This window comes from Capra hircus, chromosome 25 (assembly GCF_001704415.2).
Source record: "Capra hircus breed San Clemente chromosome 25, ASM170441v1, whole genome shotgun sequence".
Lineage (NCBI taxonomy): Eukaryota > Metazoa > Chordata > Mammalia > Artiodactyla > Bovidae > Capra > Capra hircus.
In genome coordinates, this window is record NC_030832.1 from 21,803,903 (window position 1) to 21,826,102 (window position 22,200).

General features: G+C 45.1%; 1 protein-coding gene across 2 annotated transcripts in view; it reads left to right on the forward strand.

Annotated features, from left to right (window-relative positions):
• The window catches only part of PRKCB (protein kinase C beta), a 375,680-nt gene extending 355,967 nt beyond the window's left edge, over positions 1-19,713 (forward strand). Inside the window, exon 17 of one of the 2 annotated variants that reach the window (XM_005697610.3) lies at positions 19,063-19,713. In XM_005697610.3, the coding sequence (XP_005697667.2) occupies positions 19,063-19,215 (153 nt within the window). In that variant the 3' untranslated portion in view covers positions 19,216-19,713. Of the gene's footprint in view, positions 1-12,985 lie in introns of both variants that reach the window. The other variant, XM_013974872.2, reaches the window with a different exon arrangement.

Genomic DNA, 22,200 nt, shown 5'->3' on the forward strand with positions numbered 1-22,200 from the left:
GTGAGTAAGTGTCTCTGTGTGCGTATCTGAACGTGTGTTTGATGTGCTGACATTTCTGAATTGAAGCCACAAAGCATAACCTTTGTATGTTTGCTATTAAAACTCCAAATTCAAGGCTTAAGGAAGGGAGCTAACTTTGACTTAATATGATTTATTTAAGAATAGAACTTAGCTCCCCCAAGGTACCAAATGCTAAAGAGAATAATACCTTTTTGAATATTAGGATTTAAAATACTTTTGTATAAAACCTGTACTATTCAAATACACTGGAAAAAAAACATCGGGCTCTTCCGGCAGAGCCAGGCAATTGTGCTAAGGGCCTTCCAGGCATTACCTCATTTACTTCTCACAACCCTATGAGGTAGGTGTCATTGTCACCATATTGCAGATATGAGGGCATGAAACTTGGAAAGGTTAGGACATGTGCTCAAAGTCCAGCAACTAGGAGGTGTGGAACCATGGATTCCGCCTGCCCAGTATCTTGGAAAGAGTATTAGAAGCACTTGCAGCCCCTTTTAATAAGGTCTGTGATCACACTGATGGGAGAGAACCATGATAACAGCATCTAATGGTGTCCATTACATAATAGAAAAAGACTAAGTATTCTTACAGTTCGAATGAATTAAAATTTATTTTAAAATATTGCAACAAACAAGTAGCATATTCACACCTTTTACAATTTTCTGGCAGGATTTTTAAAAGATGCAAATCTCACTTGTCCCTTAAGGCGCTGATTTTGAGGCTGACAAAGACAGCAGACACTGAATAACCCCTGGATGCGGGGCACGGCAGCATCTGAAATGAGGCACTCGGGACAGGCTCATTAAGAAGTAGACGTTTCCCCACCCGGTTCTGTTTGTTCTTTTGGTTATTCAGAGTGTGGAGTTTGCAGAGATCTTAATCAAAATATTAGACGACCTTCCTACACCAACTAACAAATAGCCAAGAGTTGTTTAGGACACACAGCCTAGAGTCTGTGTATCTCTTTATCTCCCTTTCTACCCGTCCATGGAGAACCTACTTAAGCTGCGGATTCAGCCGGACTCCCTTTGAAAGATGGTTCAAGTTGACAGGTCCCTGGGCCAAATGAAGTTTCTAAATCATTTGCCAGGTGCGTGACTTTGAGCTGTCCCCTGGCAGAGGAGGCAATGGTTTGATTGAAATGGTAGGTGGAAAGGCCACATGCTGGGAGAGAGCATGAAGCTGTTAGGATATATCTGGCCATGACCACTGAAATATAACAGCAGTCAAAAACTGAAAATACTTTAGAAGTGGAATTCAACCCCTCCATGCTGGAGATGAGGACGCGAAGGCCAAGTTTTGCCCAAGGGACTTACATGGGGAATATGACAGAACCAGCACAAGATAACTAGCCTTCCATTGAATGCATGCAGGACCTTAATAACAACAACTATTTATGACAGTAACAATAAAATGGGCCAGCCATATTCTATGAAATTATTCAATTTTAGTAGAAAGTGGAGCACATTATCTAATTTAGTCATCTCATTTCACCTTCACAACAACCCCCTGAAATAGATGCTATTATTACCCACCCTGTACTGGTAAGGAAACAGGCTCAGAGAGGTTAAGTAACTTGCCCATGGTCACAAGCCAATTTAATTTGAAATCCTATCAGTCTACCTCCGAAGCCCATATTCTTGCTTCCGTGATGTTTCTTCTTTCATCTCCCAACCTGGCTACTCAGATGTGGGATTTGAACTGCTCTTGGTCAAGTCCTGAGTTTAAATACATTCCTGGGGAATGGGCTCTGTTGGGTGAATGTCCATAAGGCCTAGCTCCTCAGTTCTGCTGTCAACCCTGCCCAGGTTGTAATGCTTATCACAGCACCCTAGAAAGCTGTTGACCAAAGGTTGGGAGAACTCGAGGAGATGAGCCCATGGATCCAAGGAGACTGGGTCAAGCAGAAAGATTATGGACAGAGTCAGCAGAGCCAGGATTCAAACACCAGCCTTGGGAATCTGCTGGCAGTCCAGTGGTTAGGACTCAGCGCTTTCACTGCTGTGACCTGAGTTCCATCCCTGGTTGGGGAATTAAGATCCTACAAATGAGGCGGCACAGCAAAAAACAACAACAACAACAACAACATCAGCCTTGCAATTCAGCAGCTGAGTGAAGGTGGGCAAGTAACTGGACCCCTCTGAGCCTCCACAGTTATAGGTGCTCTGATCTCAGCCAGGCTCTTAAGCCTTCCCCATCAGTCCCTCTCTGAGTCCCCTGGGCAAGTCCCCAAACCTTCTCTTTCCTGAAGGTCCCCCAACTAAATTTCCGGTCATCTTGGTCTCAGCAGATAGCCCCATCTCGTAAGCTGGGGGGAGATGGAGGCTCGTAGGTGCCCCTGGGTGGGTGGCTTTCCTGCTCTGGCACAGTCATCTTGACCTCTTAGACCTACCTCCCTCTTTATGTCAACAAACAGGTTCCCTTCAGGAAGACGTTCCCTTTCTGCTCTGAACCCCCATTCTCCCGTGTCCTTTGCATGTCTACTCTGGCCAGTCTGTGTCCACAGCTTCTCCATATATTAATCAGAACTCCTAGGGTTGCAAATAGGAACCCAATTCAAACTGACTTAACAGTATTTAGTTGTGATTGGATCCAGAGTCCGGACCGTGTCAAAAACAATCCATTTCTCTGTGTCCCTTAAGATTGCTTTCCTCTCTGTTGACTTCTTTCTTCTCCAAAGTTTTTTCTTGGGCCCATAGCTGCTCCAGACCTACACCCCATTATTTTTGCAATTCCTGCTGAAAGAGAGCTTCCTTTTTCTAAAATTTCCTGCAGCCTGGAACTCAAGTCTTGTTGGAAGATGTTCGGTCATGTGTCCATCGCTAAAGCAATCACTGTGCCTGGGGGATGGAATGTTCTGATTGGCCAGGTCCAGGGCACCTGTCAAGGGACTGGGTCTGCCCCTGTCTAAAGTGGACATCTTGCAGAGGGGAAGGAGTGGGTTCTCCCAGAAAAATAAAGCTGCTCGCTGTGCCTGCAAACCAAGCAGATGCCCACTCTGGCTCTTTTCAGATTCATTCTGTTCAATACAGAAACATGCAAAGTCTCTCATCTTAAAAATCTCTTCCCTCGAGACTGGGATCTCTCCATTCTACCACTGCTCTATCTTTTCATACAAACTGGATGGAGTTCTTGCTCCCTCCATGTTTTTTACCTTCCGTTCTTTCCGTGGTTCGGTGCAATCTGGCTTCTGCCCCCACCATTCTATTGAAATCCCTCTCATTGAGTCATCAGTGACCTCAAAATTGCCTCCTCTCATAGACTTGTCTTTTCTTTCTTGACCTCGTCAAACTGGGTACTTTGATCTTCCTTCCTTAAGAAAAAAAATCTGAAAAGAGTTTAAAACTTCCAGCAGCATCAAAAGCTATGCAGGGAAATTAAGTGCCTCCCTGTAGACCCCTAACTAGGCTCCTTCGTTCTTCTTCCCAGAGCCACCCACTGTGATCGGAGTCCTGGGTGAGCTTCTGGAGAGGTCCTCCACGTCACACATGAGGGTATCAGTGCTCGTCTTCAATTCCCATCCCTCGCTTTGTTCCCTTCCATCTTGGAGTTTTGTTTTTTTTTTTTTTTTTCATGGCACTGAGCTGGCTGACTTCCCTCCTTCTTCCACAACCATTCTTGCTTGAAAAATTGACTCCATGGAGAGTTTTTTTTTTTTTAAGTTTTTTTTTTTTAATCGCCAAAAGGATTTTGTATTGGGTGATAAACAATGTTGTGGTGGTTTTAGGTGGACAACAAAGGGACTCAGCCATGCATATACATGTATCCATTCTCCCCCAAACTCCCCTCCAGGCTGCCGCATCACATTGAACAGAGTCCCATGAAGACTTCTGATGACAGTAGAACTTGGAGGACCAAGACATGCCCATGACCCAGAGAGGGAAAGATCCAAAGTGTATTTCTTGCTTATTTACAAGTACAGTTTCTTAAAAACAATCACGAAATGCCCTCCAATTAGGGTATGAAAAACAACAACTCAGAGGTGGCTTGTGAATCTGCTTGAAATGTCTTTCCAAGGGAGTGAGGCTTGGATGGGAGACAGGAGGTATCCCTTTTGTGCCTGGGTCCACGTTTTCTTCACTGTCTCTCATCAGGAGCCCAGGGCCTGACGTCACCTGGTGGCTTCCCACATACTCTGCCAACCTTGATGGGACAGATTTTTGTATTTTAAGTGCCTGTAACTGTTAACAGTAATATTCTGGTGATCTCAGAGAGACAGCAGTGAGCAGTCTTGAAGAGAGATCTTAGTTCCCTGCCCAGGAATTGAACCTGGATGGCTTGGATGGAAACCAGGAATCCTAGCTGCTAGTCCACCAGGGGTTAGAGGCTTGGAGCAAAATTCCCCTGGCCCTTGTCCCCATTGAAAAATGAATTTCTCAAACAGGCAAAAACTGTAAAAACAGGTACAAAGTTTATTATCAGAGACACAGCATAGCTTGTGGGGGAGAGCACACAGTGAAACAGTTTGTTTATTTAAGACAGAAGAAGCAAGGCAGAGAGACACACCCAGGAGGGTGTGGGCGTTTTCCTTAATGGAAAGGAGCCCTAGTAAAGAGGCAGTTAAATCATTTATATAGGGCAGTTCTTCCGGGTCTTTGCTTACCTTTGGCTGGCTATCTTATTTCTTTTCCACACCTGACTTGGCCTAGGGCCCTCCCCAATATGCTTGCACAGGTTTTGGCCAAAATGGATTCCAGTGCAAAGGCCTGTGGGTGGTTTGACAGCACCTATTATGGGATGGCACCCCCTCCTTTTGGTTGTTTTATCTCTTTGCTCCAGCAGAGCTCAGCTCCTGCCACTTTGTCCTCCGAGTATCTAGGGAAAACAGATCTCCAATTTACTCTGCTGGACAAACTCCAACTATCCAGCTCAGGGGCCCATCTATCTCCCACTTCACTAGGGTAGGTTGGGGTGTGGCAGGGCCCATAGGACCCCTCTGTTGCCAGGGTACAGCCACCCCCATCAGACTAGCTCACTGGATGGGACTGGCTGAGTCACAACTCAACTGCAGCTACCAGCTACCATGTCAGATTTTTTTAGTGTATTTTGTCAAATCATTCTCACTGCACCCTACAAGATAGATCCATTTGACAAAACAGGAAATCTGGCCAAGGGTATTTAGATAACTTGCTTACAGATTATCTGCAGGTTGATGGTGCTAAGATTATTACCCAGGTCAACTTAACTTTTTCTTTTTCAACTTAACTTTTAAGTCCATGTCACATGATAGGTGCAATTTGCAAGGCAGTGAGATGTCGCTGACACCCCGTGGTCTCTGGAATCAAGCAGACCAGACTCTGAATCTTGGTTCTCCTCGTTTACCTTGTATGACCCTGACCAAGTTGTTAACTTTTCAAATTTTCTGTTAAGTGGAGATAATCTTTGCTGCCTATCTTACGGATGTATGAGAATCAAGGCTATAAAAACAGGCAAATAAAAGGGACAATTACTGTTTAAGGGCTAGTTTATTTGAAGCCAGCAACAGCTTAGGTTTAGGATGAATTTTAAAGAATGGATAAGAACAATATGTTACTTTGTTGACATGGGGAAGCATTTAGAGTATATTTCATCTAGTTTTAAAAAACAGCTTAAAGAATAAAGTGATGATTCTACATTTTTTAGAGAGTAAAAAGCATTCATCGATCAATTCACCCAGCCATCCAGGACATAGACCAAAATGTTAAGATAATGAAGGTATTGGGGTGGTAGAATTATAAAGGACTTTGTTGGTTCTTTCTCTTGGCACTTGTGAACAAGTTGTTTGTTTCTGCATAAATGGATCAGTTGTCAGATCTGAGCGCAAATCCTAGTCAGTTACTTAAGCTCTAAATCTGTTCCTTGTTGTAGAGCAGACTTCATAGACCTGTTGGATTAAATGAGATCATGCTTGTAAATCACTTATACAGTATCTGGCTAAAAATAAGCTCTTCATATATACTACCATTTATCCGTTGAACAGCACTCAATGCCAGCTCTATATTGAGATCTGGAAATTCAGGTGTGGGCCAATCAGATGTGGCTTCAGCTCTCGTGTGTGTGTGTGTGTGTGTGTGTGTGTGTGTCTGTGTGTGTCTGTGTGTGTGTGTGTCTGTGTGTGTGTGCATGCTAAGTAGCTTCCATCATGTCCAACTCTTTGCAACCCTATGGACTGTCGCCCACCAGACTCCCCTGTCCATGGGATTCTCCAGGCAAGAATTTTGGAGTGGGTTGCCATGTCATCATCTATATTCCCATCAAGATTGTAAACTCATACAGTAGCTCATAGAATCTAGATGGGACTATAGACAATGATAGATATACAAAGAAATAAACATGTAGATCTGGATATTCACACATTTTATTTCCTATGGAAGAAATGAACAGGTTGTTCTGAGAGAGAAGAACAGGAAGAGGAGAAAACAGGGAGCTCCTTGACTTGGAGGTGATCTGGAATTGCTTTTCTGAGGAGCTAGCATTTAAATTGAGACTGAGGAAAACAAACATTGCATGTTTTTTAAATGAAAATTTGTTAAAAAATGAAACTTGCTATCCAGCACAAAAGACCTCTCTCTTGCCAACTTCTTCCTAACTAGACACAGATCAAATATTCCCGATAGTAAGGGACCTTCATTATCAGAAAAGGAGGCTTTAATCTTTCCTTCTTTGCCAAAGGCCAGACAGTTTGGAATATTGTCTGACTCTGCTTGGGAGAAAAACCTTGGTCTACAGACAACTTTTAAAAATGATCAAATGTGTGTGTGGCTCTGACTGTGGCTGGCTGCTGCTCACTGGGTGGGACCCTCCTGCGTTCTCGTGCTGCGGAGACCCACACAGCATAATAAGGATCCCGAATTTCATTGAATTTGCACATTAAAAAAAAGAGAGATTTCTTTGTCTTTTACTCAGACTATATGCTTGGGTATCTTTTCATCATGCTCTAGGCTCAGTTCCTGAAGATGCCCTGATGTCTTGATGGAGGCTGGGCAGGAAGCTCCCCTGTGCCATTGGCCTCACGTTGTCAAGCCCGGTCAAGCAGCAAGGAGTATGGGGCAGACCCTTACTCTCTTCTCCAGTGTCTTCTGTCGCTGATTTCTTTTCACTTCTGTTTCTTCCCTGGGCTCTTTCCTTCCTTCCTCCAAAGAGGCAATATCTTTCTTTTTGATCTCACTCAGCTTAGATGTCGCTTCCTCCAGGAAGTCTCCCTGGACTTTCTTCTTTCTCCCGGAGCTAGTCTCCTCAGGTCCCTCACCTCTGTACTCAGTGGCAGCACGTGTCACACAGCTCCATGCTGTCCATCTGTGCATCTGTCTCCTCTGCTGGACTGTAAGCTCCATGGTGACAAGGACAGGGACGTCTTATATGCCATCTTATTTCTGGTACCCAGCAAATCAGTAGATGGAAGATGCCCATTTAGATAAGCTAAATATTAGCCTTCATCATCATTCCCTTAGCACCAAAGTACACACTGGGACAGCTATTAGGGAAATCTTAGGGTTTTTAACTAACATGAAGCTCATTAAACAGCACCAGGCAGATTTTAACAATTGGGTTAAATATTTCCATTCCCTTTATTCCTATTTCCCCCCTTTTCTCCACTGCAATAGCCCCCTCATTTAAAATCGGCTTTGTAGGGACTTCCCTGGCAGTCCAGTGGTTAAGACTTCGCCTTCCAACAGAGGGGGTGTGGTTTGGTCCCTGGTCTGGGAGGTAAGATCCCACATGCCTCATGGCCAAAAAATCAAAATATGAAGCAGAAGCAGTATTGTAACAAATTCAACAAAAACTTTTTTAAAATGGTCCACATTTTAAAAAAATCTTTAAAAAGATACTTATTATTAATACTACTTGACTTATTTAAATTTTCAAAAACACGATAAGCATAAAAATAGAAACATCAAACAGTCTGTGACTCTCCCAATCTCTACAAGCACATATATAATACACATGCATCAATAGTATACACACATTTATGTCTATAATTTATAAAATGGGAACATATTGTACACACTGTTTTAATTATATATAACTGTTATTTGAGATTCTTCTACATCTTATTTTAATTTTTAAAAGTGTTTTGCATGGTAATACATAAAAATAGTTATATCATTATTTATTCAACTCTTTTCCCTATTGGTCAAGAGTTGATTTCAAAAAAGAAATTTTTTCCCCTGTAACAACTCTTTGATGAACACTGTGTCTCTGAACCTCGGAATGTGGGACCTTAGTTCCCTGACCAGGGATGGCAACGTGGAGTCTTAACCCCTTCACCACCAGGGAGTCCCTTCCTGTATTTCGACAGGCTAAACCCAGGTGTGTAGAGGAGGGCTCCAGGAAAAGCTCCTGGAGGAAGTGACTGCAGACAGAGGACGTGTAGGCAATGACGGGGAACAGGGTGGGAGGCAAGGCTTCCTGGTGGAGAAGACAGCTTGTGCTCAGGCTTGGAGGTGAGCATGCATGAGCATTCCAGGAACTGGGAGGATTTCAACACAGCTGGAGGGTGTGTTGGGGGTGGGAGCGGGACTAGGGGAACGTGGGCAGTGAAGGGGCTGTTGGCCAGGTGACCAGCACCGAGTCCTATACAACCTGTAAGCCATGCTGAGGAGTCTGGCTTTGGGCCATGGGGAGCCACCGCAGACAAGAGCAGGAAAGTGACATATCCAGGTTGGCGTCTTTGAAAGATCTCTGTGGTTGCTGTGACTGAGCCAACTCCACATTTGACAGCTAGACTTGGAGCTGTTATTAACACAACGAAACAGAAATTAGAAGGAAGGGAAGAAAACGAGGGGAAAAAAGAGCTCATGTGTAACAGTTCACAGATGAGATTTTCAGGTGGTCTTGGCTCTTAAATTTGGGGGCTCAAGCGAACACATCACGATCCTCACTCCCCTCTCCAACTGTGGAAGAGGTTCCGTATGACTTTAAATAACCTAGTTGGCTTTGGCCCCCGTTCCGTTCCAGGAGCCCCAGTGATGACAAGGGGGTTGGGTGTTTTTCTGAGTGAGGCTGAAGCGTTCCCAGCCAGAGAAGCAGGTGTGGTCCACGCTGCGTTTGTAATTAGATCCCAGCCGCGGAGCTGCCCATTCTCCAAGGACACAGCAGGAGCAGAGCTGATCGGGCTGTGCCTCCCAAGGGCTGACGTCTCCATTTAGGGAGCGCTCCTGAAGCTAATGGGCAGTGACAGCTCCATTTGAAAAACACGGAAACACTTAGGGAGGCTGTGATCTGCCAGGCTTGTAAGCTGCTTATTAGCAGGGAAATCACGCTCCCGCTGTATTGTGCCCCCTTGGTTAACCCCTGTTCCTGCATCTCCTTTCTGCTATCTCACTTAAAGATTTCATTGTTCTCCAGGCAGTGGGGGGAGTGATGGGAGAGGAGGCCGCAGAGCTGCCAGAAGCTATTTCTCCATCTCCCATCATAGCCTCTGGGGAGGCCCCAGGAAAGCAACAGCCTTCTGGTGTGGATGGGAAAGGGATGGGTTTTTGTGTTTTTTGTTGTTGTTGTTGTTGTTGTTTTTAAGAAAAATGGCCCCTGAAGACTCTGTGTCTCAGCTTCCTGTGCTAGCTGGTTGGGGTCCCAACACCCAGAAACACCCACAGGGCTGCCTTGTAATACACCATCCCACTCCTCCAGTCCCTGCTGCTGACATCTCTTTGTTTTTTCCAGCTCCATCCCTTCTGCTCCCTCTTTCTCCACAACCCTGTCCACCATCTCTCTCCTCTGGATGATCGCAACCATCTTCTACCCTCCCCGCTGCCTCCACCATCAGTCCAGTGCCTGCTCCTTTCCTGTCCCAGCGAGGGACTCCTGTCTGATCTTTGACATCTCCACTGCACTCTCCAACTTACCATGAATGAAACCAAGGCTCCGTTTCTTTAACCAAACATGCTTTACCCCAGTGTCACCCACTCACCAAGTGGCTCAGCCCACAAGCCTTCTCATACCCCACAGCCAGTCCATCAGCAAATCTTATCAACTCGCAATTCAAAGTAGACCCCTCCCCAGTCAAATGCATCTTCCCATCTTCCCCACTGTGACCTTCCTCCAGACCACCGTCCTCTCTTGCCTGGATTATTGCAGCATCCTCCTCATTGGTCTGCTTCTACCTTTCCCCCTTGTTCACCCATCGGTCTGTTTTGGACACAGTCCCAGTGACGCTGCTGTCAGAGCCTGCCTCCTTGGTGCTCAGAATTCTCCAGCCGCTTCTCATCAAGCTGAGCGGAAAAGCCTCTGTCTTCCCAGGGCTAGCGTGGCCAGTGATCTGGCTCCTAGTCCCCTCTTGAGCTCTCAGACCCCTGCTTGCCCCTTGGTCACTGCGCTGGCCACACTGGCTTCGTGGCTGTTCAGTGATCATGCCCAGCAAGCTCCCGTCCTGGGTCCTTTGCCCCTGCAGTTCTTTCTGCCCAGAATGTTCTTCCTGCCAGTGTGTGTACAGTTCCTCCTGGCTGAAGGCTTGCCAGACCGTCACCTCCAAGCTGACCGATTTCTCAAAAATGGCCTCATCTTCACTCTTCACCCCGACTCTGTTTTTCTTAATGTCACTTGTTTCCATCAGGCATTATTATTTGTTTTGTTTTTGTTGTTTTGGGGGGGTTTTGGCCATGCAGCCTAGCTTGTGGGATCTCGGTTCCCTCGACCAGGGAGGGAGTCGGGGTACCGGTAGGAAAAGCACCAAGTCCTAACCACCCAACTGCCAGGGAATTCCTCATCTGGCATTAAAATATACATTTACAGTTATATTTTTATGTATTATTGATTGCCTTGCTTCTCCAGTAAAACGTAAGCTCTGTGAGGCATGGATTTTCTATGATTTACTGTTAACACAGGGCCTGGCACATAGAAGGTACTCAAGAAGTGTTTCATGAATGAGAAAATGAATAAGCAATGAAAGAATCTGGACGGTATTCCTGATCACACTGTGTTGACCTTGACGGCAAAAGTTTTGTGCAGACGAAAGTTTTGCCCCACTGGCCAGCAGAAAAAACCTGAGTCTTGGTCATTTGGTTGGCGGTCCCTTATCGGTACTTAGGCCAAGCTGTCAAAACAGCTGAAACAATTTAGTTTGGAATAACTAATGTGCGTCTCCAAGTCTTGACACGAGTCTTTAAAAATGCAAGGCTGTTTCCTCAGTGTTTAAAACTTCAACATCATGGAAACACGCCATCATAGGAAGTGGATACTGTCTGGGGGGAATTGTAGTAGAAAACGAGAACCAACGATGCTTGCAGCTTGGCTGTGTTGATCACTTACTCAGTGCCAGGCATGGTGTCAGTCACATACGGGATCTCATTTTATCCTCATCAGAACCTCATTTGAGAAAAATTAGAGTTGTCTCTAGTGTACAAAAGAGGAAACTGAGGCTTAAAAGGAGTTGGCCAGGGTTGCACACCTAGCAGGCAGTGATTCCAGGATTTTACCCCATGTCCCCCTTACCCCACTCTGTGCGGTCAGTCGCCAGCCCACCAACCATTTTGCAACATGGCACTGGGAGCTTGGACTCTGACAGACAAACCTGGCTGACACAGTAGCTCTGCTGTTTGTTAGCAGTGGAACCCTGAACAAATTACATCACCGCCTTGGCCTCAGTCTTCTCATCCATACAATAGGGATGGCCGTAATACCCACTTCATAGGGTCTTTGGGAGAATGAAATAAAAGTAATACAAAGAAAGAGCATTCTAGCGCGCCTGGAACATACAGAATGCATAATAAACATTAGCTGTTACAATTATTAGTGTCTTCCCAAGTGGCTCAGTGGTAAAGAATCCACCTGCCAATGCAGGAGCCGCAGGAAACTCAGGTTCAATTCCTGGGTAGGGAAGATCCCCTGGAGAAGGAAATGGCAGCCCCCTCCATTATTCTTGCCAGGATAATCCCATGGACAGAGGAGCCTGGTGGGCAACAGTCCATGGGGTTGCAAAGAGTCAGACAGGACTGAGCAACTGGGCATACATGCACATCACGATTGTCATTACTCCCACTATGTTCTTAGGTTGTGGTTGCCTCATGTAGCTACTGAAACAGTGAGAGATTTCATGCAAATGGGTTTGCTGGTGAAGAAAGAGGATCAGGCCTAGTGACTCAACTCTTCTCGTTAGATGGGAACTGATGTGTGCATGTGTATGTGCTCACGCATGAGTGAACATATGTACACACGCGCGCGCACGCACTTTATCACTCTACCTCAGACCAGGACCTTGTCATAGAGAAGGACAGCAGGAGGCATGAGAAATGGTGATGGTTTCTTCTCGAGAGCTTGGGGAGATCCCAAGCACTGGGTTGGCTTTCATCCCACACCCTTCATTCCCATCTGGAGGGAGAATGGCTGCGTTTATTTCCTGGTGCCTTGTGATTAAGGGTCAATGACTTTTCCTTCCAACCAGGGCCTCGTAGTGGCCCCGCCATTGCAGCCACCAAACCCAGGTCTGGATGTTTCTCTCCATTAACTGGAGCATGTAAACTCTTGTATCTCTGGAGTTGGAGAATGTCTCCAGAGATGACTGGGAGCCAAAGGACAGCGCTTTAAGAGACCTGCGGCTTAATGTTGGGAATCTCCGAGGTGAAGTATAAACGGGTCATTACTTTGAATCTTGTACCACAAAAATATCTCAGGGACCTTAATCCCATCTCCTTCAGGAATGAGGTTGGCCAGCTTCTTGGGGTGGAGTTGGGAGAACATGCCACATGCTACCATCCCCACCATCCCATGCTGCCATCCAGCTCCTGACTGCCCAGAAGGACACCACGGGCAGCTCATGAGCTACAGGAACTGAACATTGGGAGCCCAAGGTCACCTGCCGATCCGTGGTCATGAGAATTTTTCATTTTATGTTGCTCTCATTTCTGATCATCGAAACAATCTCTCCGAGGTAGTGAAAGGGAAGGGCTTGGAAAAGCCGCACCCAGTTTCGTTTGGTTCTGTTCTGTTTTCAGTTTCGTTTAGTTTATTTTTTCCACCCACCACAAATTCTTCTCTTCCCCTCTCATAGTGTGGGCGAAATGCTGAAAACTTCGACCGATTTTTCACCCGCCATCCACCAGTTCTAACACCTCCTGACCAGGAAGTCATCAGGAATATTGACCAATCAGAATTCGAAGGATTTTCCTTTGTTAACTCTGAATTTTTAAAACCTGAAGTCAAGAGCTAAGTAGCTGTGTAGATTTCCGTCCTTCATTTCTGTCATTCAAGCTCAACGGCTATTGTGGTGACATTTTTTGTTTTTCATTGCAAAGTTGCATCCATGTTTTATTTGCTGATGAAACTAGAGTGACCATGTTTCAGGACCCAAATGTCCTCAGGTAGTTTTGGAGCATCTCTGTGAGATGGGATTATGCAGATGGCACGTTGACAATGTGGCTGCATAATCAGCACATTATCAAAGTCCTTGTAGCATTTATTTTCCCCTGCATGTCAGCGATGTAGATCCAGCAGGGACAGAACATGACTGCTTTCTCCCCCTTTTTCCTGCACTGCCATTTTCATCCCTTTTCCAACGCCAAGCATCCAATCTAGATTTTTTTCCTGCCAAACAAGTGGATAATCGGATGTTAGCAGTATTCTCCTGCTTCCAGTCCTGGAGCTTGCCTTGTATCCAAGTAGATGGTTGCTTTGCCTTAGGGGGAATTTCCTCCATTCTTCCTGGTTTGGAGGCCCCAGGAGCTTTGGGGAAAAAACATGCTAAAAATAAAATTTTGGTTTTTTTTTTAACTCAAAAATTAAGATTATCTAAGTCCTTTTAAAATTCCAAGAGTGTGCTTTTAGTAGTTTCAATCTAAGGGCACCTCCAGGAGTCATAAGGCAACCAGCTTGGGTGCTACCTTAATGCTGTAATTTCTGGTTCCCTGTGTCCCCCGATCACCTTCATCCCCAAACTACTTGAACAGGGCATTTGGACTTACTCCCTGAAAAGACATGGTCACTTTAGCAAAGTCCCAAAGGGCCATGGTTTTACATTACATTTCAAACTTTATTTGCTTTGGGGTTTTATTTCTGTTGTTCAAATGCAAAAAAAAAAAAAAAAAGTTACTCACTTTTGTTACACATGCTTTGAAATACGTGTCCAAATGTTATTAACCACAATGACCTGCTTTGATTTACCGAGAAGACGGCTCTAGAGCCTGGCAGACCCATGCCTGCTCGGATGGGATTTGTCTAGGTTTGTTGCTGGCTTCGGAAAGCTAATTAAGTGCTCTGAGAAAGACGCCATGTCTTGAAAACATAGACAGTTGTATTCTTCACTTTGATGTTGTTTTGCAAGATGTTTGTGGAAATGTTTGTATCTGGATATCTGTTATGTGCCATTTTTCTTCTAGCATCGAGATACAATAAAAAAAAAAAAGGCAAGAAAAAAGAAGAAATACTATTTCAAGGAAAACGGCTATCTATGGAAAACATGGACCCAAACTGCAGAATGGGGCCTCCTGAGGCTTCAGGACAGAAAAAATTAAAGCCAGATCATAATCTTGGCCCCAGTGTTCAGCCAGTCAGAGAGACTGAAACTGTGGATCATTTAGAGACTCCTGGGGGCCTTTGATGGGGTGGGATGAGCTGGCTGGGGGGTTCTCCAATGAGATCGGAGCTCAAGGCTCAGATTCTCACCAGAGGCAAGTTTAGGGGCCAGCTAGGAGCAGGGCTGGGGCTGTTGGGTTTGTTATCAAAATCACTACGCCTCTCAGCTCAGACTCATCCCTTCTAGCAAATAGCTTCACGAGCCCCCAGAAGCCCAGAGAAACCCCTTAATTGGGGAAATTCCGTTTCCCTCTGAGCAGAGGACAGCAGGTGGTCCCCCATCCCGCCTCCTGTCCCCCGCTGTCCTCCGGCAGCCCTGATGGCAACTCTTGTCACAAGTCAAGTGATTTCCACAAGCGCCAGGGCTTCTAAGAGACCATCAAGGGAACTTAAAATACTTGACAAGTGTCCTTTAGGGGAGACTTATCTTTAAGAAAATTGTGATTTGATTTCCACTTGGGCAAAGCCCCCTGCTGTTCACTCCTTTCTGCCTGCTCTCGTCTCCTTGCTGGGGGCTTGGGGACCATCCCTGTGGCCACTGTTGTGGGTCACAATCTAGACGTCAGGGGAAGCAGACTCGAAGCCCTAGCTCTCAGGCTTAGGAGGTAAGAGAAGGAGGAAAACTAGGGAAGAGCCTCCTCATTGTATTGTTGGGAAACTGGCATCAGGAGGGAGGAAGTGACTTGCCCAAAGTCAGCCAGTTGGAATGCAAACCCAGTTTCCTGAATCTCCATACAGGTCTCCCTCCTCTGTGACTGCCGTCTCTGAGCCATGCCCACCAACAGACAGGTTATTTGAAGTCTTTCATCTGGCTGTTGGGTCACCAAGCCTTTACTTGGATATACTCTCAGGAAGATTAAAATCAAGGAGAAACATTGGGCCATCGACAAGTCATGAGAGACAACTTTAGAGAACTATGTAGGATGAGTGAATAGATATAAATAAATAGGTAGATAGAGATAAATAGATATAAATAGAAAGAATATACTGTGTGTGTGTATATATACATATGTATTATATTTACTGCACTCTACATTTTCCAAATTGCTGACATTATTTTTCAAAAGTTTAATAGTTTCCAGAAGTAGATACTCAAGCCAAAGCCTCTGTTCCCCTAATACATTGAGCTGAGAGTTGTTCAGGGAGGCCTTCTGTGAAAGGGAGGGATCATTAGAATTCTTGCAGTTGCCTATTCCATCAACATTTCAAGTGCAGAGGAGACTGAGAACAGATGTAATCTCAGCGGAATACTTTGCAAACACATCCAAGAAAGATTTTTAAATTAATTTTGGTGATTGTGCATGTATTCCACCCTCCTTTCATTCACCCAGCCAGCATTTAGTGAGCACTGACTGTGTGCTGGGCTCTATCCTGGGTGCCAGGAGCATGGTGGGGAGCATGAAGACGCAACCCAGGAAGGTAGTCATTAAACAAGTCATTAAAAGCACGACGTGCTCTAGAGATAACTCGTCTCTAGGTTAATCAGGGAAGACTTCTTTTAAGAAAGGATGAGTCATCAGAAGACTTTGGGGTTCTTTCTCTCTGGAGACCACATTGGAGGCTAAAGGAGATACAGCAGCACCCTCTTGACCCAGATTTCTGGTCCAATCCTATAATGCCAAGGTGGGGAAAGAGAGATAAGAGCTGGGGTGAGTTTCCTTCTAGGAGGCCGAAGGCACAGTCTCCATACTTGATCCGATCACAGAATCATCAAGATGTGAGCTGACTGGATGCCTGTATGATGAGAGGGAACTAGTTTCAGAACTCAGTTCCAAGTCATTAGTCCAGATTCCTGGAGGCATTACCCTTTCGGGCCCTCAGGAGACACTGCCCCTGGCTTGACACCACCTGGTTCTAGAGGAGACAGGCTGCTGCTTTCCAGAGGAACTTAAATTAGAGGGTCATTTTGTAAAAAGAAACTAAATAAGAAAATCTAAAGAAGACTCAACACAGTCCAGGGTAGTCACAGCTAATTGTCTACCAGGATCTTAGAATCCCTCTTTCCTTTGTTGGACTCCTCACTGACCTTCTCTTCTAAGAAAACACAGGGCCATGCTCACAGTGACCATCTTGGGGAATTACTAGGAAGCCAGTGGAATTAGTGGGGCTTCCCTACTGTCTCAGATGGCAAAGAATCCACCTGCAATGCAGGAGACCTGGGTTTGGTAACCTTCCTGGGGTGAGTGCAACTATTTTCATGTAACTTCAGATACCATCAGCCCGGAAAGTAATTGTCCCAACAGAGAGGACTGTTGTTTCCCAACTTTTAGGGTAAAGTTCAGGGGTCTTTTCTATTGAGGATCTGCCCACAGTGGCAAGTCCTGTTTGGACCATGTGGCTGATTGAAGCATCACCAATACAACAAATGGGATAGGACTTACATAATTGGGCACGATGCAAAGGGAACCTCTGCTGGATGCCCACAGGCAGGGAAAGCCACACTGGGGGACCTGCAAGGAGGCAGCTGCCTGTCTTCTAGCCTCAGGTATTCCCAGGGCCCACTCCCAGCCCTTGAGCTCTCAGATCTTGAAGGAGCCTCACACAATTCTATCCATATTGGGGCTCACAATGGACAAGGGCCCATCTGAGCGACCCACAGGATCAGTGGGAACAAATTCCATTATTTTGCTCTAGAGTGAGATCTCTAGCTTGGGGACAACTGTAAGTTGTCAGAAGTCAAGAGGCTCATCTTTCATTAAGTCTTCATTCATCTGTTCACTCATTCAGCAAATAATCATGGAAGGCCTGCCATGTACCAAGTCTTGGCATTGGAAATATACTGACAAGGACTTTACCTTCCTGCAAAGAGGCAATAAATAATCATGACAATTTCTGACAGCAGCAAGTGCAATGAAGACAATTAGAAAGATGTTTAAGAATGACTAGTGGGGTTCAGAGAGGGAGGCACAGACAGTATTATAGGAAAAGCTGGCATTCAAGCCTTTCTCTGAACACAGGAAAGAATGCATTCAGTGCCTGGGACAGCACAGGACAGGCTGGCAGCTGGCAGGATGAGAAAAAAGCAGAGTGGGTGGGGCATGGCAGGAGATGCCCACTACCCAAAAATCAGCTCCACCACTATCTTCAGCTTACTCCCCTCTGACCACACCTACTGAATTGAATTCCTCATACTCCCCTCACTCCACACCCCCACACATATACCACAAGAGTAAGTAGGGGAACTGTGTAGGGATATTTTACCTCTCTCAGGGGAGCAGTCAAAAAGAAGCCATTCCTGTGAGAGGCATTTTGCAAAGGGCAGTGAGGCCAGCAATGAGAAATCCTTGTCAGTCAATGCCCTTTAGGGGTTAAACCTAAAGCAGGGATAATGATCGGCCAAACTCTAGCAAATCAGTCAGTTCTCTCCCTTCTTGACAATCTGACACCACTCTGGCTTCAGCCGGGTAACCTGCCCAGTACCAGTGAAACCCATGCGTTATCCTTGGTTGTCCTTGCAATACACCAGCCATCAAACTGTCCCCCAGTCAGAGAGGCTAAGATGAAGCATAATTGGGAATCGTGTGGTCAGGTAAAAGTCACTACCCCGCTGTGGAATCTTGGGCAAGTCACTTTACCTTCCTGTACCTCAGTTTTCTCATATGTCAGAGCACTGGGGGCGAGGAGCTCTACCTGCCCCCAGGTGGGTGGTGAGGATGGGAAGATCATAGACTGGTAAGGACCCTGAAGAGGCGAAAGCATCATACAGATGTGAGATCTTTTCATGAGCCCACACTCTTGACATTCCCTGGTGAAATTTGGCCCAAACTATAGCTAGTAAACAGGGATTGATGTCCCTTCCGCACCCCCACCCCCCAAAAATGAAACTCCAGACCAACTGGGAGAATAGAATATTTTAAGACTGCCTTTCTGAGGCAGTCTTTCTAAGACTGAGTGTTTTAACCAGATGCATCATCAGAAGATCTCTGATGATCATCAGAAGAACCTCTGGCTGATGAAGACTAAAATTCTAGTCTGTGGGTGGATTTCTGAGCATCCCTTCAAAGCCTCAATTGCCCCAGGGAATGTGGGATGGATAGTGATCCCCTCCTTTCATTGAGCAGTGATCTGATATCCCCATTCTTGCCACTCTGCCCTCTGGGGATCTGAGTGGTTGTGAGCTCTTCTCCCTTTTGAAGAAAGAAGCCTCCTAGCCACAGGGGGCGCTCTTGAATGATTTTCTCCTGGACGCTCTACCGCATGACTATTTCTATGACATTATACCTTGTAAGAGGTAGTTTCCAACTCATCTCAAAGCCGAAGAAAATCACACACACACACACACACACACACACCATATTTTCTGGCAATCCTTAAAGAAAATCAATGTCTCATTTCCTTTCTTAGAAAATTTCCACCAAGTTTTCTCTCCAGAAGCCAACATACGATGTGAAATGAAAGCCAGGGAATAGTATTGCAGTGCAGCTGCTAAAACCGGTCAGCACAGGGCTTCTCCCGACTCTGCCCATGAGACGTCATCAGCTTCCCAAAAACTGGCATGTCTCGGTCACATTTCCTCCTCCTAATGCCCTGTTAATGTGTTTGCTTTCCATTTGGCAGAGAGACAAGCGAGACACCTCCAATTTCGACAAAGAGTTCACCAGACAGCCTGTGGAACTCACGCCTACTGATAAACTCTTCATCATGAACTTGGACCAAAATGAATTTGCTGGCTTCTCCTATACTAACCCAGAGTTTGTCATTAATGTGTAGGTGAATGCAAACTCCATTGTAAGCCTGGAGTATAAGACTTCAGGCCAAGTGTATGTATCAATTCTAGTCTTCCAGGATTCATGGTGCATATGCTGGCATTCCACACATGGAGAGCTTGTCCTAGAGGGCTTTTCTTCGTATGTGTAGCTTGCTAGTTTGTTTTCTACATCTGAAAATGTTTAGTTTAGAATAAGCGCTTTATCCAATATTAGAGGTACAATTTTCCAAACTTCCAGAAACTCATCAAACAAACAGATGATGTCAAAACTACTGTGTCTGATACCAAAATGCTTCAGTATTTGTAATTTTTAAAGTCAGAAGCTAATGTTCCTGGTAAAAGTTTTTACAGTTATTCTATAATATCCCCCTTGAATGCTAAGCATGACTGGTATTTTTAAAAATTGTGAGTAAGCTTTGCAGTTACTGTGAACTATTGTCTCTTGGAGGAAATTTTTTGTTTAAGAATTGATATGATTAAACTGAGTTAATATATGCCAACTCTTGTTTACATGTCTGCTTTTAAATAGAGTCTGGTGCAGGGGTTACACTCTGGGAAGTCATAGCCTGATCCCATAGACAAGCTTAGTTTCACTGGCACAGAATTTCATTTAATTGAAATTGTTGTCAACATTAAAAAATGAAATTTTTATGTAGATTTCTGGACTTTCAGATTCAGTTGAAAAAAAAAATCAGAAGATTGGCAGCACTGGGCCTATATTTCCATGTGGAAATAATTCAACAGAACTGAGAAACGGCTGTCTCTTTAAAATTAGTGCAGCCTCTCATTTTACCACAGTCTCCACCACTCCCTACTGTCCTACACTCTCATCCACTTCCCTGGATGCTGAGGCCCTTTGAGGTAAAGATCTCTGCTATTTGCCAGTCATAGGTTTCATGACCTTAACACTTTCCTGTGCCCATCATTAGGGTATCTGGCCAGTCATCCAGTTGAGTGGTTGTTATGTAGTCAGTCCTCAAACAAAATACATTATATAGTTTCATGACAAAAGGCAACAGGAAGGTTGGCATCAGGACAGAACACTTCTGTGGTCTAGATGGATGTCACTCGCATTTGTAAAACTGCTTACCTTCTAATATTTTCTCCTAGTTCCATATCTGCAACAGACAAAATAAACAGGGGTTTGCCCTCTTCTCAACAGCCATACTTGTCCAAAGAAGCCGGAAGAGGAGGGAAACAAATAAGGGAGATCGCTTCTAAAAGCTGTTGGCCTGATAAGGAGACCCATTCTCTGAGATCAGAGTGGCGTGTTACTGAATCACTGGGTATTAGCTTGACACTTTCTTCTCTGAATGAAATCAGGCTTCTGTTTTCTTTTTGAAAGCTGTAGTAAACCAATCAATAACACCTACCTTTGAAGTTGCTAATGACATGGGGTTGCAGAAAAGAGCAGATCTGTCACTGCAAATTCATCATGACTCAACAGACTTTATTCATCTTCTCCCTCTTTGGAAGACCCCCAGGAAATGGGCATTGGGCAGATACAGTGAAACCACTGATTCTAGTGTACTCTGCAGAATTTCAGTAACACTGCCAGTTACATCAGGTAAAGCTAACTTAAAGAAGAAACTGTGTGTTCAGTGCGTCACATTCAGAAAACAAAAATATGTGAATTTCTATAGATGTTTGATGGCATGTCCAATTAAGATGATATTGCAGAAGTTGCCATTGCTACTTCTGATTCCTCCATATTTCTTGCCAGCCCTGCATATTTCCTCCCTCTGCTGGATATAAACCAGCCTTTTATTTCATAAATAATTGACCACAAGCTCTGAACCAGGCATAGTTCTGGGTGCTGGGGATATAGAGACCAACAAGACAGTTCAAGACTTTCTACACAGAGGCACAAGAAGACTGCAGAAGTTCCAGCCTTTCATCTTCCTGGGATCACATCCAGTGAAATAAGAGTGGGAGCTCCTATAAGAGCCTTGCAGTTTCCTCTGACTGGCTCTGCCTGGTCCCGCGTACATCCCTGAACCAAGCCCTGTATCTGGGGTGGAAAGAGGTCGTGGGTAGGGTATTTTGATTGGTCAAGCCTAAACTGTATTAGTTATCTACTGCTGTGTAACAAATTACTCCAAAACTTTGAAAGAGCAAACATTTATTACACAACGTTTTGGTCTGTGGGCAAGAATCTGGTTGGTGTGGCCTCTTATAAGGTTGCACTTAAGCTGTTGGCCAGGATTGCATTACATATGAAGGCTCCACTGGGGAACAGGGGATTCACTTCAAGCTTAATCTCACGATGCTGACAGCCTCTGTTTCTAGCCAGATAAGCAGCTGCCTAGGAACTGTGTCTTTGGACATGGTAGCTGGCTTCCCCAGGGAAAATGAATCAAGTGAGAGTCTAATCTGGAAGCCATCTAATCTCAGTGGCAACCCAGTCTCAGAAGTGACATCTCATCATATTACCGTTTTATGTTCTTTAGAAGCAAGCCAATAGGCCCAGCCCACACTCTGGGGAAGGTCTTATACAAGGTGAGAGTTCCAGGAAGTGAGGGCCTCTAGGTGTCGTCTTGGAGACTGCTGCCACATGCACCATTAGCTGCACCCCTGGCACTATGGTTAGAGTGCCACCCAAACCACATTAACCTAGACTGGGTGAGGGGCCACTCTCCGGATAAAAATTTTGGAAGCTGTTCTTGGAACAAGGGGAATGTGTTCTGAGGAGACAAACTGAACGGTGGATTCTCTGAAGATGAAAATTTGGAGTAGCCCCAAAGATTCCTTAAGGTTGGTGATGTATGAGAGACTGGTCAACACTGAGAAAAAATTACAGGAATGACTCCCTTGTCATTGCATGTGGTCCACAGAGGTCCCCATTGCCAAGTTCACCACCAAAGACAAGAGCATGAATTTGACCTTCAGATGAAGGTCAAATGTCTTGGCCTTCTGGGGACTCAAAATTCATCAAGAAGATGAGTTGGTGGAAATGTACACATGATACAAGATCAATTATCTGAGTG